Source organism: Phaenicophaeus curvirostris, chromosome 1 (genome assembly GCF_032191515.1).
Source record: "Phaenicophaeus curvirostris isolate KB17595 chromosome 1, BPBGC_Pcur_1.0, whole genome shotgun sequence".
NCBI lineage: Eukaryota > Metazoa > Chordata > Aves > Cuculiformes > Cuculidae > Phaenicophaeus > Phaenicophaeus curvirostris.
The window spans coordinates 138,368,672-138,387,916 of record NC_091392.1 but is presented as its reverse complement, the minus strand read 5'-3'; the positions used below and the strand labels follow the sequence as shown (position 1 = coordinate 138,387,916).

General features: G+C 37.2%; 1 protein-coding gene across 2 annotated transcripts in view; it reads right to left on the bottom strand.

Moving 5' to 3' along the window:
• PPP2R3B (protein phosphatase 2 regulatory subunit B''beta) overlaps positions 1-19,245 on the bottom strand; it is a 52,349-nt gene that overhangs the window by 14,187 nt on the left and 18,917 nt on the right. For both annotated transcript variants that reach the window (XM_069875845.1, XM_069875853.1), the window contains exons 2-6: positions 6,720-6,905; positions 4,880-4,983; positions 4,213-4,315; positions 3,608-3,682; positions 98-184 (exon numbers count right to left, since the gene is read on the bottom strand). In XM_069875845.1, the coding sequence (XP_069731946.1) occupies positions 98-184; positions 3,608-3,682; positions 4,213-4,315; positions 4,880-4,983; positions 6,720-6,905 (555 nt within the window). The remainder of the gene's footprint in view (positions 1-97; positions 185-3,607; positions 3,683-4,212; positions 4,316-4,879; positions 4,984-6,719; positions 6,906-19,245) is intronic.

Below are 19,245 nucleotides of genomic sequence, written 5' to 3'. Positions count from 1 at the left end.
GGAAGAAATAGTACTTTTGTTACTCCTTTAAGCATTCAGTTAATACAACTTTAAAACTTGTAGAAACATGTCTTGCAAAATTTTACATGTTAGGTACCTGCAAGAAGTTGCTTTTCCTGAGCTCATTACAAGTTATTTTCCCAGACCAGGACCTGTTTACTGTGTAAAATATTCTCTGTATAACCTGCAAGAAAGAGGAAAAACGGAAAGGTAGTCTTAGGCATGCTAACTATGTACCCTACCAAACATCTATTTGTCAAAGGTAAGTCAGCTCAGCTGCACAACAGAACTCCATCTTTCCCTTATTTCTATTCTTCTTGTAACTTACCAGGTGGATGCTTCTCTTCTGTCGTAGTACTAAACCATTTCTAAATCTGTATCTAAACTAGTCTTCATAAATTATTTCAGTGCTGGAGTACCCATATCTCAGACAACAAAGATGCAGCACGCTTGTATGTTATCCAGAAAATGTCCATTGGCAATTGCACTACCTCCCAGTCTTCCAGTTCGGCAGGATATCATCTAATAAACCTATTAATGTACCTCACTACTTCAGATTTAAAGACCTATATTTACTATATGAATCTTTTACTTCATAAATGAAGTTACAGAAATAGAATTGGAACTGTTTAAGGATCAGAGTAAAAGGGGGTTTTGCTACTTCTGAAATACAACAAATCAATATTTGACAGAAATACTTTATGCAGGAGCAAAGAGAATGCATTTTTACCCCTCTTTAATTTTATTCTATTTAAGGTTATTTGAAAAAAACACTGTTAATAGTATTAAAAGAAGTAAAGAAATGTTTTCTACCTGAAGAATATATATATTAAAACCTATGCAAGAAAGATGCCATGACTTGTGCTATTACTGATACTGGAACCAGAAACAAATCTATTCATTTGAGTATCCAACACTTGTTTGAATGAGTTTTACATGAATATTATCTTGGTAAACTTATCCATTCAGCATAGCTTGCTTAGCTTTAGAATACAAAAATAAGATTTTTAAAATATATGTTCTTTTTTTAACAGAATTCAGTATTCACCTCATTTAGTTTGACTTAAGTCAGCCACACGTACATTTCAAGTCAATCATTCATCGCTAGCAAAAGCAGACAAAAAATCTGAACACATTACAAACTATAACTACTTAATTGGAGATTGATTATAGCTGCTAATTAGCAAGACTAAATACTGCATGTGCAACATTTCATCTGCACCACAGTAGTTACTAGCTAAAAGAAACATCTCTTGGTGAATCCTTTTCCACCAAATAAAACCTCTTCCGAACTTAAGTCTTTATTAGTTTTTATCACTTTTGAATTGCAGTAAATCAATAGTTCAAACAAGCAAATAATTTCTAAATTAAAAATAGAAAAGTAATTTATTCATAAAGTTTTAAAATGAAGCTTAAACTGTAGCATGCAGCAAGCTCTGCAGCTCTCACTTTGAGCAAAAACAGTTGGTTCACTAAATCCAGAAAGAATAGACTAGCCTACTTATGAAACTTAATTAGCTCAATTCTAATTGTGAGTTTAGGAAAGGCCCATTTTTGGCTTATACTACAAAGCAATTTTTTTCTAAAAAGGTTTTGCCTTAGCTATGCAACTTAATCCATCTGCATGTCATTATCTCATCTGTTATACATTTAACTGGTCTAAAAATAAAAACAAAATTGAATGTTTGCTAAAGACAACTGGGAACAGACTTTAAAAACTGTTTTCTACAGTGAATTGAAGCAGAGCATAAAGCAAAGAGAATTGCCTTCTTACTATTCTGCACAGCAGTTTGTCAAAAGGGAGGGGAAACGGTGCAAAACAGATTACAATGTCAAGAATACATAGTTCAGATATATACATAACATGCTTGCAGATTAAATGCAGTACCTTGTTTGTCCAGGCAAACATTTTTCTATGTATTTAAGTTTTATCTTCAACATGCGTACCTGGCTTTACCACTAGACCAGCCAACCAACCAATCAATATCCTCACGGACAGAACTGATTGCTTCCATGGTTGAAATATACTTTCAAGACACCTGCTTCGCTAGGGGTGTGTGTAATGGCTGTGTGCATACTCATAGACACACTTACGTGTATACAAACAAATAAAGCAGAAAAATGGATCATTTAATTTGTAACTGGGAGTTAGCATGAACAGACATTAAATCTTCAACTGCAATGCTTACTAAATCCTTTAGATGAAGCTTCATGTAGCAAGGTAAAGCTAATTTGAATAGAGGTAGGAAACGCCTTACTTTCTCTTAGAGAAAAATAATCTATAATTATTACTAATGACTTGCAGGACAGAATTTTAGAAGACTGTATTAAGCAACAGTTACTCCATCCTGTAATAGGTCAAGAAAGGGCAGATAGTCCTGACATACCTTGATTTGCAAAGTAGTATTTCAAATATTCTCCCTATATTCATAACAATACTAGTTTATTTTTGAGATTTGTGGCTAAACACGAATTTCTGTTGAAGACCACACAAAATTTTGTCAGCAATGTACTGCCAGCACTAATTTATTCAATACTGCTAGAATCAGGCCTACACAAATAAGCTGTTCCTCCAAAGAAAAGTAACTGGAAATGGCAGGACCTTTCCCCTCCTCTGGTCCTTCAGGACAGGCAGCAAGATTTCACAATTCAGACTTAGATAACACCCAGAATCCATCAAGAAAGAAAATTACTGGCAGGCAGAACATTTCCTTCGGTCAGAACTGACAGGAAAGTTCTCAGAGCTCACGTAATCATTAAAACAAGAATCAAAACCTAATGCAAAGGCCAGCAAGTCTCTCCAAGATGGATATGAGGAACCCAAATAAAATGCTTTTGAAAAAGATTACACAGTTTTGGTCTGGGTCAAAGTATAAGCTGGGTAAAAGATAATCAACTATGCATGTTTTTTTTTGTTGGAGAATATTCATTAATCTATTTTTCACATGCACAAGAAAGTGAACCGAATGTCATTTTGAAGGATTTTAATCTTTTGAGACTTGAGTAGAATCGGCTGCCTAGTTTACAGTGGAGAATATTTAATGTCACAGATTTTTCCCTTGGGTACAGAAATAATACTCCAAGTCACGTAACCCTAGGAAGAAAGAAATGGAATTTTTCATGTATAAAGTCTCTTAGAAATAAAAATCCCCAAAGAGGAAAGCAGCAAGCAGCTTCAAGATTATCATTATTTTACTTAACACTGAACATAATCACATTAATATAGGCCTTTCATTCAAAATTCCATTTAATCAGTCCCAGAGTAAGGTCAGGATTCTAATGAGTGCAGTCTATAGCCACAATCAAGTGTTTAAGGTGACAGTCTGCTCTTCGTTTAATGTTCATTAACTCAGCCTACACTATTACAATTCAGTGCCTGTCTTACTAGTATTAAGTTCAATAATTTCTTAGAAATATTAAGAAAAACTATAATGCTGAAGAAATCGAGTCTCTCTTCACAACAATTTCATTCCTACATAATGACAAGACTGATAGCATACTCGGCTCTTTTCAAGAGACAAAGATGCTTTTACATATTGACTCATCTTAATTTTGATTTTCCTACTTAGTTAACAAAAAATAGCTTTTCCAAATACAAATCACTTACTGTAGTAATGTACCGAGAATGAAATTCAGCTGCTTCTTTTAAAAATGATAGGCCAGGATGACTATTCACCACATCCTACAAAAAAGTAATAATACCCCAATCAGCATTCATTAGTCACTACACAAAACAATTAACACAGAATAGCACAGCTGCTTTCTTAACCGAAACAACTCAAATTAACTAGGAAGAAACTCTTGACTATGAGAGTGGTGAGGCACTGGCACAGGTTGCCCAGGGAAGCTGTAGCTGCCCCATCCCTGGAGGTGTTCAAGGCCAGGTTGGATGGGGCCTTGGGCAGCCTGATCTAGTGGGAGGTGTCCCTGCCCATGTCAGAGGGTTGGAACTGGATGATCTTTAAAGCCCCTTCCGACCCAAACCACTCTATGATTAACGATAACTTCATTTACAATATGCTTCATTTATGTAACACTTCTGAATTTTAAAAATGAAATTGTCTTTTAAAGAAGCCAGATAAACAAAAGCTTTCCTATACTTTAGAAGGGCTGGAAATACCATGGAAAAAGTATGTTTAGCTCAAAAAATTCAGGGCTTTGCCAGCTTATCATTTTGCTGTGTTTTCAGAACTAGTTTCAGTTGTGATTTACTTGTAAAAAAGGAATGAAGTCTTCTTGCACCAAGTAGTTGCATCCAGGGCTCATTAGAAGATGAACAAACTTTGCAGCATCATCATAGCAGGTCTGAAGTATTCTGAAATGTAAACATTTCCATTTCATAATCTGCATAGGAAATTCCTCATGTTAACTTGTACAGGCATCCTACAACAAGGCCTATGAAACTGCAACCACAACATTTAATTGCGAAGCTACTTACAAATATGAAAGTACAGTCCAAGTGAACTTATAAAAACTGTACTGTCTCATACATTTACATTAAAGGAAGTGGGTACACACTGTGGAATTGATTACATGAAAGGACATTTATAGTTCTCCTTTCAGTTCTAACTTTAAAAGAATAAAAAGCAATCTGTTGAAAACTGGCATCTACAAGATAAGGCCATGGTTTCACTTTTCCCATTAACAGCCAGTCATGTACCTAATGTTTTAAAATCCATAAGATTCATAAATAAACATTTGTTTGTTCATTTATGTTAAAGTGAGGATTTAGTTACATTTTCCCAGTACAGGTTTGCTGTCAATGGTTGATTATGGGAAACTTTTATTCCCCTTTATAGACTGGATCTCATTCAAAGCTTAAACCATCACATTTCAATTAAAAAAAAATTCAGTACTTCTAAAAAAGTAATCTACTTACTTCCGCCACATTGCAACAAATTTATGAACTGACACGTATCCTGTTCGTTCACCTCCAGCACAATAAAACAAAGGACCTTTCCAATAAAGTGGGCATTCACAAGCCTAGAAATAAAGTATACATCAAGTCAGTTTTATCGATTGCTTATCTGAGGGTTGCTCCCTTATTTATAAATCTTTCAAAAATTAAACTTTACAAGTGTCAAAAAAAAAAAATTAAGGCACAGATTTTTTTTAAACTGTTTCTGAAACCAACTGTGGTTTCCTAAATAATTAATTCTAAGCAACTGTTTTAGGCTGAAATCCAAATGTGAAAAGCAAAACATAGAGCAACTCGCAGCATTCTAACAGATGAATGCAGTCACATGCTTGCTCTGTCCATGCTCCAAGCAGCTGAACAGAGTCCATGCTAACAAGCTCCGCTAAAGGGCTGGATATCTTTAAGCTAAGCTCGAGACATCACAAAGTTACACAACTTCTGAACTGAAGCAAGTTTACATTTGTCTGGCTCAGAGGACAGTTCAACTTGTCTGCATCGCTGGAGATACACGGTACATCTTCTCTCCAATTTTAAGGAGTAGGCTAGCCTGCCCTGAGCAGCAGTAACTTGCTTCAGGATACCCAACAGTTTACACCTTCACAACTTCAGTGCTGCCACATACGCTTACAGTGCTGCTTCTGTGTCTGCTTCAAGGTTTCTCAGTCAAAACAGCAAAATACGTCTCTCTCACCTATAAACAACCAGGACTAGCACTCAGACATGCCTCACACCTCTTAGAACCTCCTGTGGATCTCAAGTAAGACCGTAAACGCTGCATGATGCGTAAGGTCACTGGAGCCAAAGGACAGTTACTTCTCATGCAATGGTTTAACCAGTACTTTAAAAGATAAGGAAAACTGAGTTTGACGAATTCTGTCCTCAGACTGAGAGGCTTTTCCCTATGCTTCAGGAGGGTGCCTTTCACCATTGAATTATAGGTAACTGGGCCCTTCCACCTTTCTTGCTGAGAGGGAAGGGTCTCTTCCACCTCTCCCCACTTCTACATGGAAAAGAGCAGTGGAAGGCAGGGATCCTATCATTCAGATTAAACGTTCGAGCTGCTGAACCCCCAGTCCTGCTCTTGTGAGAAGTCTTTGTTTCTGTTTTCTAGGCTTTGAACTTTAAATGCAAAGTGACAGGAACAGGGCTGAGAACATGAGACTCATTACCAAGACCACGACTTGCACTAATATTTCAAGCATTGATTCAATATATACAAAATAGAAACTGAAGTTTAATTTAACTTGCTTATTGTCTGTTACACAGAAGTTTCCTATTTACTGCTTTCTAAGCTCAGTGTTTTGTCACTCTGCCATAACTCTAAATTAGCTCTGCAGTAATAACTAGAGGGCTATAATCTCAAGTTACCAAACCATTCTGTCTTTCAGTGTCTTTATAATGGAGGTTTATGACACTGCCAAATGAGAGAAAACAGTACAGACACCTGAAAACACAATGCATATTAACAGTGCTTTTGCCTTAAGCCTGTTAGTCAATACAGAACGCAGAACAACATACAATGTGCCCTTCAGTATCTGCTTTTTTTAATGCAACTTAAAAAAAAAACCCAGTTTGGTTTAATGTTTTGTTTTCTTTTCGTAAGTGAAATGTAGGACCATTCAAGACATAGTAAATGCAGAGATTTCCACACAGAACTGTGTTATCAAAGATGTTGAATAGGATGTCTTACTGGTACTACCTTGCAGGAGTTGAAAATATATAACACAAGAAAGCAAAACACACAGGACTCATGTTTCCTTTCCTTAGGTGTACTAAAAGCAGACAGCTACCAAGTACTCACCTTAGCAACCTTCCCCATGTCTTCTAACGTTGCTCTCTCATTTGGAAACTCAGAGAAAGTTCTCTCAATTTTGGCAATCACAGCATCTATATTCACTTTTTCCTTAGGACATCCTCGAGGAAAATAGAAAGTTGGAATGTTTTGACTAAGCGATGGTGGCAAAGTTTCTTCCTTCTTCGCCTGAACCTAAATAGATAAATACACATTTGACAGTCAGGTACAATGAAATTATGGATTACAGTCATCCTCAGGAGATTTGATTCTCTTGGTATTACATCTTACAATACACTTTCAAAAAGATTTCTGATGATAGGTTTAATAAACTATTTAAGAATGAGAGCACGCTGGAAAAATTAATGAGTATTTCAAAAAACTGTCATTTAGAAAGATTTCTAGAAGTTAAAACTTTAATAAAAACAACTTCAGTCTTCTATGTAGTGAATTTCAGGATTAACACACTAGACAGCTTCTTGGAGACATCTGAAATAACTCAGGTTATATTATCAGTTTCAGAAGAAAAATCTTCAACTTCTACCTTAACAGACAGGTCACAAAAGAATTTGCTTTTGAAGTATTTCTAGTTTTATATCTTCAAACTTTTGAAATAAGCCTGACAACTTTGCTACAAACCACGAACCTGCTTGATTTAGTTACAGTGAAGATGTTTGGGGTTTTTTGATCCTAAAAAATGCCTTATCCTGCAGAGGGAATTTTTTTTTTTTGGTAAACTCTTCACAATTATGGCCTCAGAGCTTAGAAATGTGTTTCTTAAAAATTCATGGTAAATGGACACCACTGAAGAAATAGATTACGAGTAATGAGAGAAATTATTTAAATGCATTCAGCTTCAGTAAAGAAGAATCCACCTTGTATTTAGTTTCCAAAAGAAAGTCTTGGCAAGCAGAGAAACAAAGATAACAAGCAAAGTAACAAAGAGTTATGTGAAAACTCAAAATTAGCAATTAAACATTTCATCCCAAGGACACTATTCAAATGTATAAACAATGTTTAATACTATGTGTTAGCTCATCCTAGTGTTAAGTATGTTCAAGATCCTGAATTTTGCCTCTCATTTCCAGTCAGAATTGGAGGAAGAAAAAACCCCCAACCCTGCCCCAAGCACTCCAATCCTCATTTTACTCCTTACCGCCTTTGTCAAAGTGCCTGTAAAGATACTCAGCTTTCCTACCACAAAGCCCCTCCTTAAGTCATTGAAAGAACTAGGTGCTTACAGACAGGAGATTTTAATTTGCAAGGTTCCAACCCCAGAGCCTTTACTGGAATGCTACACATGCTAAAAAAAGCCTGAATTAACCTTTCTTTCCCCTCCTCTGCATATGCGCCAGGATTCCAGTTCACAGCTGCAGAATTACCTCAACTGAGCTAGAAGCTCTGTGTCAGAGGAAAACATTACCTTGAATCTGTGACATCTAGAGTCACTGTTTGTCATTTTTTAAGAGTCTTGTAAACTAAAACTTTTGATACCTTGTCATTAGTTCAGTGGTCCAGTTAATGTGGCATCAGCTTAGAATAAGAGTGCCACAGGGCACAAAAAAAATCCCTTCCTACTGTAGACTTCCAAACTTCTAGGAAGTACAAAGATAACAACACTTTATTCTTTAAGTAACATTATCACCAAGCACTACAAATAATGTATGGAATTGCATTAATATCTTGTTTCGTTCTACAAGTCCAGCTCTAAACAACAGCACTTTAGCTGAGCCCCAGAAGTTACCCTGTGCAAAACTGGACTAAAAACCTGTTCCTTGGACTGGTACCACACAGCCAGATAGAGAGCAAGCACTGGCAATAAAACCAATTTTACTTAACAGAATCAAACTGTTAATGTTCATTTCAAACAATGAGGTTATTTTATTTCCACTTGCCCCATTTACAAGATCTGCCTAGACAGCCACTCCTATATAAGCTGCTGAAACTGCCACCAAAGTGGGAGGTTTTCCAGTTCTTTGGAGGTCCCCCACGATGTGTGCCACACTGACATGAGGGTAAGGTCAATTACAGTTTACTAACATTGCCTGAATGTTACAGGTAATGTGAGAAATCAGTATTTTGAGAAAGCCTACTAGAGACACAAGGCATCTTTAAAATTCACACCCAGGAAAATTTAAAGCCTCACATTAAAAAAAAAAACCAAACCTTCTTTTGAAAGGAAAGGTAGAGGCAGAGGGAAGACTACATTGGAGAAGGTTCCAAGAGAAGAAAGAAGGTTATCAATTGAATTATTTGTTTATCGGAAACCTTATATTATTCCAGAAACTAATTTACTTCAGGCACCTCAGAGTACACAAAAAACTCTTTTTAAAGAGTTATACAACAAAGGGATCGTACTTCTTTATTTTTTATCGTTTTATCTGTTGTAAATTTGTTCCAGACCATGGTTATGAGAAAGAAGTTAAGCAACAGATTTGGAACTGAAGACAGACATATAGGTGAAAAGAAGGTATTTTTCCAAGATAAAAATGTTATTACTTTGAATTCAGCATGCTTATATAAAAATAGAACATATTTTATCTGCAAGACAGTATATTTATTACTCTAAAACCAAACACAGAATACAAACTTCTCACTGCAAGACAAAGTAACTCTGTATGTTGAAAGATGTCACTTATTTCTACATGCTGGTTTCTAAAAGTCAGTGAAAGAAGAAACTATAAAAATGCTTCACTTGCATTAGAAAGCATATGATCACTTCACACTGATTTCTGATAGATTTATTTGGTGCCTACATACAGGCATCTAGTGAGAATACCATCTAGGGCACAACACAAAATACCCTTGAATATTCCATGTGGTAACCAGAAGCCAGCTTAGAGCACAGCTCTCCCTCTGCTCCATGGATGTTCTGCGCATACGAACACTTTTTAAATGCTACCTGGCAACTTGCAATTGGACAACTGAATAGTACTGTTAATGTCAGTCAATGCAGGGGTAAAAGCCCATACCAAAGAAAGAAACAGGTCATCCAAAACTATCAGCTTCAACTAATGCACTATGAAGTTAGTATTACATCTCCTCCCTCTCTCCCTCCTCACTTTCCCCAGGAAGGCCCAGGGATTCTTCTCTTCTCTCAGTCTGAATCCCAGCTGACAAGTGAAAGGTTTCTTGTGCAACTGAGGCCGCTCTGATGTTTGTGCTTTAATGAAAGAATGTGTGGTACTAAAAGGACTCCAAAAGCTCCACTACTTTCTACAATTTCAGCTCGTTACTTCTGCAGATGCACATAACATATAGCTGATGAAAAGTCAGTTCTGTTATCTCAGGGAAATCAAAATGCACTAATTGTGTGAGACTAAGCTGTTCTAAAATGAATTATAACTTTAATCAGGGAATTTCTTCATTAACAAGAACTGCTAGAAGTCTGCTAACACTCAATCTTTGAACAGAAAATCTACACTAACAGTCCATTATTCTTTTTTACACAATTATTTCAGTGGTCAATTTAGCTATATGTCACACCAATGATACTGCAGAGCAGGCACAGGGACAGGTCCTGGGACTGGATGCAGCAGATAGGAGCTGGACTCAGGAATATATGTATCCAGGATCAGTGACAAAAGGACAGATGATGTCCACATTAGACACTGGCCATCAAATAAAATGCCTTGCGATCCCCTCGGTTTTATACCAAGTATGACGTATATGGAATGCAACACACTGTTGGTCAGTTTGGGTCACCTGTCCTGTCTGCTCCTTTAATACTGGTACCAGCAAGCTAAACTCAAAAAGGCGACTGGTTTGGTAAGTGAGTATTTTTGCTGCAACTCGCCAAGAACTAATACAACAAATAACATGCTTGGAGTGAAGGATAATAGCTGTATGAGTTCGTAAATAACTCCTACAAGCAGATGTGTGTTGAAGTGTCAGGACTGAAGGGCATATTACCTCTGCAATAAGTATACACAAAGTCCAGAATTTGTAATCATATTGTGAAGTTGCCACTGCAGCTTGGTTTATGTAAAAGATTGGAAGTGAAAGTTCCTTGAGAATTCCTTGTTTATAACAACATATACTTACATAAGATTCGTCTGTAAGAATTCAAGAAAACCTTTAATACACAGCCAGTTTTCATTCCTGATTTACACAACCATATAAGACCATCTGCAATTATGCAACACTTTCTTGTCTTCACTTTCACAAAGAAGGAAGTGGAAATTTATATCCCCCTTGAGTCACCGTTCAAAGGGAACATTTCCCATTTCATTTTGCAGCTCTCCAGATAATTTTCCAGCTGTTGCCAGTGAATTGAAAATAAAGCCATTATTATAATTACAATAGCAATATCTTAGTAAATACAAGAAAACACATACACAACTCACACCAAAGAGAGGCTCAAGTCTTCTTGCTAGGCAGCCTTCTTATATCTACCAACAGAAGAGCTGAGCTCAGCAGTTAAGTTTGCTTTAAGCAAAAATAAAGACAGCAGGGATTTTAAACTTAAGTGCCCTTTTCCATCTCTTTCAACTGAAAGAAAGAGCTGATGCTATGATGGAGCCACTCAATGACAGGAGGTATTTCTGAAATAAAAAGGAAGTGGATGCCTGTTCCCAGATATAAAGACTGTATACTTGATCAAGTCTAGGTCTACCATCTGCACATAAGAGACCACCATACAGAAGCAGTGAGCCTTGCAAAGGGATTGAACATATGGATTCAAATGTGAGTGAGTGAAACCTCACTTAAAAAGGTCTTGCTGAAAAAAAGAAACAAGATAAATATGTATATGAATGCAATATTTTTTTTGCTTACTGATTAAGGCACAAGCTCACTGAACTGATTTAGTATTTGGATTGTTTTGACATGACTACAGAAAGATAACTTCATTCAGAAATGCTGACGCTTTTTCTAGTATCTGACAGACAGCAACATTTGTTATGCCTGTTTATTGGGAAAAAACCCAAACAATTGAAAACATTTAAAACATTTACAGAGTTAGTATTCAGCTCTTGCTGTATTATTTGACAAGAATGTCTAAGATGTTCATATTCAGAAAAAAAAAATCAATTGCACACATACAACAGGGTCAAGACAACAGGACCCAAAAAAACTCTACCTCATGTCTATGCCCAACTTAGTGTGAAGTTTTTACTAAGTGGTACACCACAATGCTAAACAAAAAAATGGCATTAAATACTGAAAACACCATAAGGAGACTTTTACCTTTCAAATAGGTAAAAGTTTGGAACAAATCCTTAGTATTTTTAACAGGGAAATAATGAAAAAAAAGAATATTGCAATAATTTACAAATGTGCAATGCGTAAGTTAATCTCATTCTTCAATAGACTGGGCCTTTATTATTATTATAGATCACACTTTACTAATATTACCTGAGAAAAACAAAATGCGTAACAAGCAAAGAGCATTCTCTGCAGAGGTATACTATTCAGACCTTTAAAGCCTAACATCCCTGCAATCATCCATGTACAACTTTTATGAACCACCCAACAACAAAACCAGATACTGTGTGAAGTTCCTTGATGCACTATAGAAAATGGAAGTCAACACAGAGACCCAAAGGGCAACAGGATGGTAGTGACAAGACACATACATTGTCAAGCACATGAACTTGAAAATTCTAAGCTTATGCTACACTATTTTTTAATGAAAAGTTTTTAATGAAAAGTCTTTCCTTTTTTTAATTTCAGTGAGTTCTCACAGAACACAATCTGTTCTACAGTCCATCAAAGTTAAATGGTAAATGTCAATGTAAAAAATGTTATAAATAAGCAGGCCAAAAGGAGTACCCGATCAGCCTTCCCATCTCTGTTTTCAGTCTCATCAGTTTAAGCCTGACCAGTAAAGTCATAGGCATATTTCTTCTTTAACTTACTATCTACGTGATTGTGCAGTGGAACTCAACATTTTCCTTTACATAAGTGACATGATCAGTAGATTTATGGAATTTAAATCTTGAAAACACCAGGAAAAGACTTATGCTACTATTGTCTAGGAGAAGGTTCAGTCTCATTTGGAAGGAAAAAACCATTCATTTATAAAAATCTGTTTCAACACCTCAAATATTTTGGCATGTTGAAGTGACTTCAAAAAGCTGCTTCAGGATAGGTAAAGTAAGCTTAGTATCAGAACTTCCCTCAGGACAAACCCAGAGAAATATCTCTTCTATAGCACAAGCTCTCGTGACTTTGTGGTAGACATTCCAGTTTCTAGTTATCTAAGTTAAAGCTGTAGGGTTTTCCCTTGTTCTCTATATGCCCTTCATTAGACTCTTTCTAGCCAAACTAAAAGGATTTGTTACTGCAAGACTTCACCAACTGTACTGCTTCCCATTTGGCTTGATAAGCTTAACAGGGCTTTTTCCTCTGTGAAGGGTGATCCTTTGACAACTGAAAGCTTTCAGAATTTGTTTTTTGCAATGCAGCTTTCTCTAAAATCTAGCTATAGCTTGAAAATGCGTCACCTTCCCCCACTCCCATGTATGGAGTTTACTGGTATCAGTACCAGTGACATTGCAGCAGTATGGTGAATCACCTCAGGCCACCAAGACAGCCAAAACGCAACATTAAAAAAACCCTGTTAGTCCCATTCAGTCTCACGCAGTCGATTCTACTTAGAAGCACCATGGTTCTGATGCTAGCATAAGGAAGATTAGAGATACTATTGCAGTATTCTTTGAAATAAGCTTACACGAGGCATAAATCTATGCTAGGATCATTATTCAACTTGCATAACTTAAGTCAGAAAGATAAGACATACCTGAATGACTAAGCTCAGAGAAACAACTACAGAGAATGAACCTATGCTAAAAACCAGGCATTCGGAAGGACATGCAAAAGTCTTTCCTCTTGCAACAAATCTTTTAGTCCCAGTTGCTTTTTCCTATCCTGAGCTTCAATTTGCTATCCTTCAGTCACTGTCTTGCAGCTGTTTCTGGATGTGCTATAGAGACTAATTTTATCATACATGCTCCTCTTTCCTTTCCACAGTAAGGGATAAACATCTATTAATTTTAACCCTGATGCAGTTTTTAGACTAGCTTGCTTTTGCTGTTACCCTTAACTCAGATCAGTTCTCTGATTCACTTTAGTCTGCAGTCATTTAAAGCTTGTGCTACAAGGGGAAGGAAATTGAAAAATACACTTTTCCATAAAGTTCTACCCATACCATCAGAAGAAAACAAGTACTTCAAACAAAACTGTTAATGATTTTATACATACTAGTCACCTGAATTAACACAAAGGACCAGGGTTTAGCCACCCTCGCAAAGCAGTCTGTGTTGCAGTTAGTAATTCTGTGTTCAAATTCCAACCAGGGAAACAGGTTGAGTGTCTCCTGCCTGTACGCCAGGTTGTGTGCTCATCTCAGCTTTACACAGATTGACTGCTATCATTCTCATCTCATTTACGCGCATTCTTGGCAGTTTACTCTCAAGCCTATTTCTGTACAAAAATTTATGGTCATCTGCTCTGGTGATTCAGCACAAATTATACTCCTCAATGCTAAACCAACTGTACTCTAGACTAAGCTCTGTCCCATTTCAGCAGAATTAAATTGCCTTGAGTTTCTGGGATTGACAAGTTCCAGCAAGTAGAAATTCCATGATCAAAGCAAATGAGATTCAGTGACATTGAGAGCAGTTCCTTCTTCATATCACAACAGTAAAAATGAAGCATAAGGAAGACCCTGGACTTGTACTACAACTTGCAGAAGTACTCAGAGGAAGAAGATGGAGTTAGAACTGTTGTTTCATGACCCAAAAGTCATGGCTCAATTTCTTATTTGCTATAAGCACATAAAAACAGCTCTAAAAGACAGATAACCTCTTGCATATTTGGTTTAACTATGTCAAGCTCATTGTGTTCAGAAGTTCACAGTGCAGACTATGCTGAGAAAATGCAAACTGTAAATCTAACTGATGTGTTCCCTCTTCTGTCCACTGACAACTTGAGTCAGGGGAAACCCTTCCTGGTTTGTCAACTGGCAGCCAAAGTACAAACAGAAAGCTCAAAGGAGTTTGTGGATTTCCATGGTTTTGGTTTTTCTTTTTTCTAAAAAAATCACTCTATCAAGTTCTGCTGTACCTTTACTACAGTAACTTACGACTGCAATGTCATCCATGTTGAAAGCAAATATAATTTCAACAGCAACATATTAATCCTCACAGAGTATCGCTGGCTACCAAGTGGCAGGGATAAGAACCTGCATTTATTTTGAAATTTAATGGAAAATTCAACTTATTAACAAGCTACAATTCAGGTGTATTATGCCACAGAAATACTATTTGTCTGGTAGTAACCTATAGTTTTGTGGTAAGGCAGATTATCACTTGTTAGCCACCTGAAGCTAATTTCTCCCCTTATTTTAAGTCTCAAGACAGCAGAGTAAAAAATAGTTCACCTAGTTACTCTTAATTGCATGACAGGTAGGGAAAGAAGTGCCCCATGTAGTTAGCGTGAAATTGCTGTGGTAAGAGCCATCACTGGAGAGTCTTAACAGTCTTACTAAAGCTTAAAGAATTCTTTCAAAAACTGTTGATAGCAGCACAACTATGAATAACTTCCATATTTAAGCAGTCAAATGACCCTCAAAAGAAAGCCACTGCATGGAGTTCTATATTCAAGCCTCAGTACTTCAGGAGAGCATGCAACCTTTGCACCATCGACACAAAGTTGGGACAGCATCTTAATTCTCGTGCAGGAGACGGCAGATAGAGCTTCCACCCGAAACTGTGAAACACATTCCATATACATCATCTTGCACATTAAAATTAAACCCACATTGAATTAAAAGACGGTGTAAACAATCACCAGTTGCATTACATGCACATATACAAAAGTAGCATGCAATAAACAAGCAAGCACAGGAAAAGCTTTCAAGTGGTCAAAACCTGATTTTTACTAGTTCAGTGTATGGTGAAACTCTCTATCAGAGATACACATCACTTTTTTGCAGGATACCTAACTTCTATAACAAGCACTTGGCAATTTCCTCACTTCCAGCAATATCTATGGCTTCACTAACAGATCTCTTACCAGAGTTCCACAACTCTGACTGCACAGTTTGGTAAAACTGACCTAGACAACTCATGCAGTCCTGCTGCGAATTGGAGGATGCTGTTGCAAATGCATTATTGTTGTAGAAACTCCTCTAAACATGGCTGCAAGTTTGTTTGTTTTACAGTCACGTAGAGCTTCAGTATCAAAAAAGTTCTACTTACATAATTGAAAAGGATTTAACGATTTATTCAGAAATGCATTGGAGTAGGGGTGGAATGGAAAAAGGAGAGGTAGTTCCCTCTCTCCCTAAAGTCATGAACACAAGAGATCTTTGCATGGTACCTGCACATCTATCAGCAGCTTTACTTTATTTCCTGACAAAGCTTTTACCAAAGGCTTTAGAGGCAGGATTATCTAACAGTTTGCTGTGGCTGACCAGTGAAAATGATTGTTGCCCCCTCTGCCTGCTCTGCTAATTCACAAGAGGAAAAAGGCACAGATTATAAAATGGAAAAAAACCCCAAAATTGTTCAGAAGAATCTACCCTGTGAAAGGCAACTTCTACATTTTGTCACCAAGATACCCAGATTGTCACATAGTTGCAGCTTTCTCAGTACTCCTATACCAGTATTCTGTTGTCCCAGCTGGTAAGATCCTCCTAACAGATAATTTTGATTGTACACAGCCAATGGACCACACTGGGACTACCTGCAAAGAAGTCATGACTGCCTAAAAATCATCTTAATGGGGGAAAAAGTGACAACCAGTTACCTGAGGCAATTCTAACATTTGTCTACAGAAAACAGCCCTTGTCAGGACAGGTCATTGCCTCAACATCAGAAGTAATAAACAGGGCTAAGACTGACATCCACTTAATTCTAAACTTTCCAATAGCATCTCATGCTTCCATGCTTACAACAAAACCCGTTTCAATCGCTCAGTGCAATTGTGCTTACAAAAACCACTCAAACAAGAAAAATAGCAACAAGCTCAGCCTTGTTACTGAGCTGCAGAGCCAACAGCTGGAGCAAGTATTCTGTTAGCTTCTTGTCTGACAAGGTCCGAACAAATTCCAATTTGGAGAATGGCAAAAACAATATCACACCACACTGATCTTGTAAAAGCTGAAGGATATTTTATATGATGATGTGCCAAACTGTTTCCAGCTTTCTCGCATACAAAGTACTGCTGCGAACAGCCACGGAACACCTGCTACTAGTAGCATTAGCAATTGCAAAGGTATGGGAAAACACTAGTGAAGCTTTCCTTCCAAAGGAAAAATAAATAAATCAGAAGTCTTTGATATCTGAATTTTTCAGTCAAAAAAACATACCTGCAAAAGGAACAGATTTCTATGCTCTTAAATAATCCATGCAAGCAAAGTAAGCTGTAGCAAACTTGCACCATATTGGCTTTTCAACAGAAACAGTACGCATTTGCATGAATATACCAGCCACAAGCAGGTAAAGAAGCTGCTACCACAGGGCAGGGCAGCAGCCAATACATTTACACTTGAATCAAGAATTTCCATTGCAGAAGTGGTAAAAGTTACCAGTATCTTTACAGCTTCCTTTAAGAGGCTAGAGCTTAAGACCTGGCAATCCATTAGCAAGGTACTGTATATGGAAAATCTCTCATCGTAACTAGCCAGTCTCCACGTATTCACATTCTATCTTAAATGTTGGCAACTGCTCCAGAAAATTTGCATTATATCAGGAAACTAGCATCAAGTGTAATTATTAACTACAGTTGGAATAAGATTTCCGTTCCCTGGCTTCCGTGCCCCCAAACACACACTTAGGTTTTGTTCTTTAAAAAATCATTTGTGTGCCTGATGTAAAACTATTATGTGAAAATGTATATCAGGTCCTTCTTCTGTGGCGTTAAAAGGTCTCCAATTTATGTTAAATTAGAAAATTACTGGTGATAGGAAAGCTGGTCTGCCAGAGACCTCTAATTGTTACACAGCCTACTTCTGTGACTACAGTTGTAAAACCAAGTGCCTCACTTAAACTTTTCAAAATTCTTTTTACCTCACAAATGGGAAGGTCGTCTTCATGACTGGAAGAATGAGCACACTACAGCACAACCATACACTAGTCCAGCACATTAGCACCTCCAGGCTCTGTATTCATTGCTGTCTTGCACGTGCCACAAGCATTTATGAAGCATTTTGGTAAAAGAGGAGTGCAAAAGTGATCAAGAGGCCCTAATGTCTAAACTTCACTCAGAAGGAAAGCCAGACTTGTGAGGCACTGCAGAAGCTGAAGAAATATTTCTCACACAGATGACATAAATAGCATGTGTAAGCAGCATTTAGTATCATTAACAGGTGGTTGTGGAACTAGCAGTTCTCCATTTCCACAGCGAGGTGTGACAAATACAACTACAGGAATGGCAAAGTAGTAACATCAGATAAAGCCATGATGCATTAAAAGTATCAGAAATTACACCAGCTCTCAGTTCTCGCACTGACATTCAGAAGATTAATTCAATACTTAGGCCAGTTTTCTTTTTTTTTCCCTCTCTTCTTAAAATCACATTCAGCACAAATGTACTGGACTTTTTAAAAAAAGTCTACAGTTAGAACTCAACTCTTCTAGGAGGTGATGTGTCTTCAAAGTAGCAAAAAATATCTATTTTCCTAGTTTAGCTAACATCAAGTTACACAGGCATAAGTGTGTCACTGTAGGTAGTTGCATTTTATTCTGTTATCATTTTGTGTCCAAATTCAGACATTTTCCTCACATAGCCTGGGTAACGATGCTGCTTACGTTCCAGCTCTGACAGATAAGGATGTCACCAGCTGTTGGCTAAAACACTCTGCTCAGCAATCAGCAGCTAATAAGCCTTTCAGTTCACATCTTTAAGTTGCCAGTACATTTGACATGGTGATAGTTTCTTCTCCTTCCAAAGTTTCAGAGAAATTGATGAGCAAGATGAACATGTTGCCTCTTCAAGTGCTGCATTTCCTGTTCACTATATTCTGTAGATGTTAAATTATCTAAGAAAGGTTTTTTTTTTAATAAAAGCAACATCAGGAGAAGATAGACTTAAGTTCTACTGAGTTTTATGTAGTTATCTTAAAAATCAGTTCCCCAAAGTAGCAGAGAACATTTCACCAGTTCTGTATTGTTTTATCTTCCTTTTGAGAAACTGATCTTTCCAGAAAGCCTTATTTTGCTCAGTTTTATCAGTTTTCATTAATAAATGCAACCACTGAGAAACAGCCTACTCCTCCACTTTCCAGAGCCACCCACTTCACTACTGGCTGTCTATTTAAAGATTTACATGGAACTTGATTTGCCACGCTCCGGTGACCGCCCCTTCCAAAACACTGGGGATTACCTACACTGATTACTTACATGGCTCTACAGAAAATGTCACTGCCTTAGAAGCCCTAGAACCTGTGGAAGCCCAAGTCATTCTAACCCAACTCAGAGCAGACATTGAGCCACATGTTATCTCACCATCCACACGCATTTTTTTAGGTTGAGTCTAGCTTAAACAGTACTCAACCTATTAAAGAGAATCTGCCATTTGTTTAACAAGT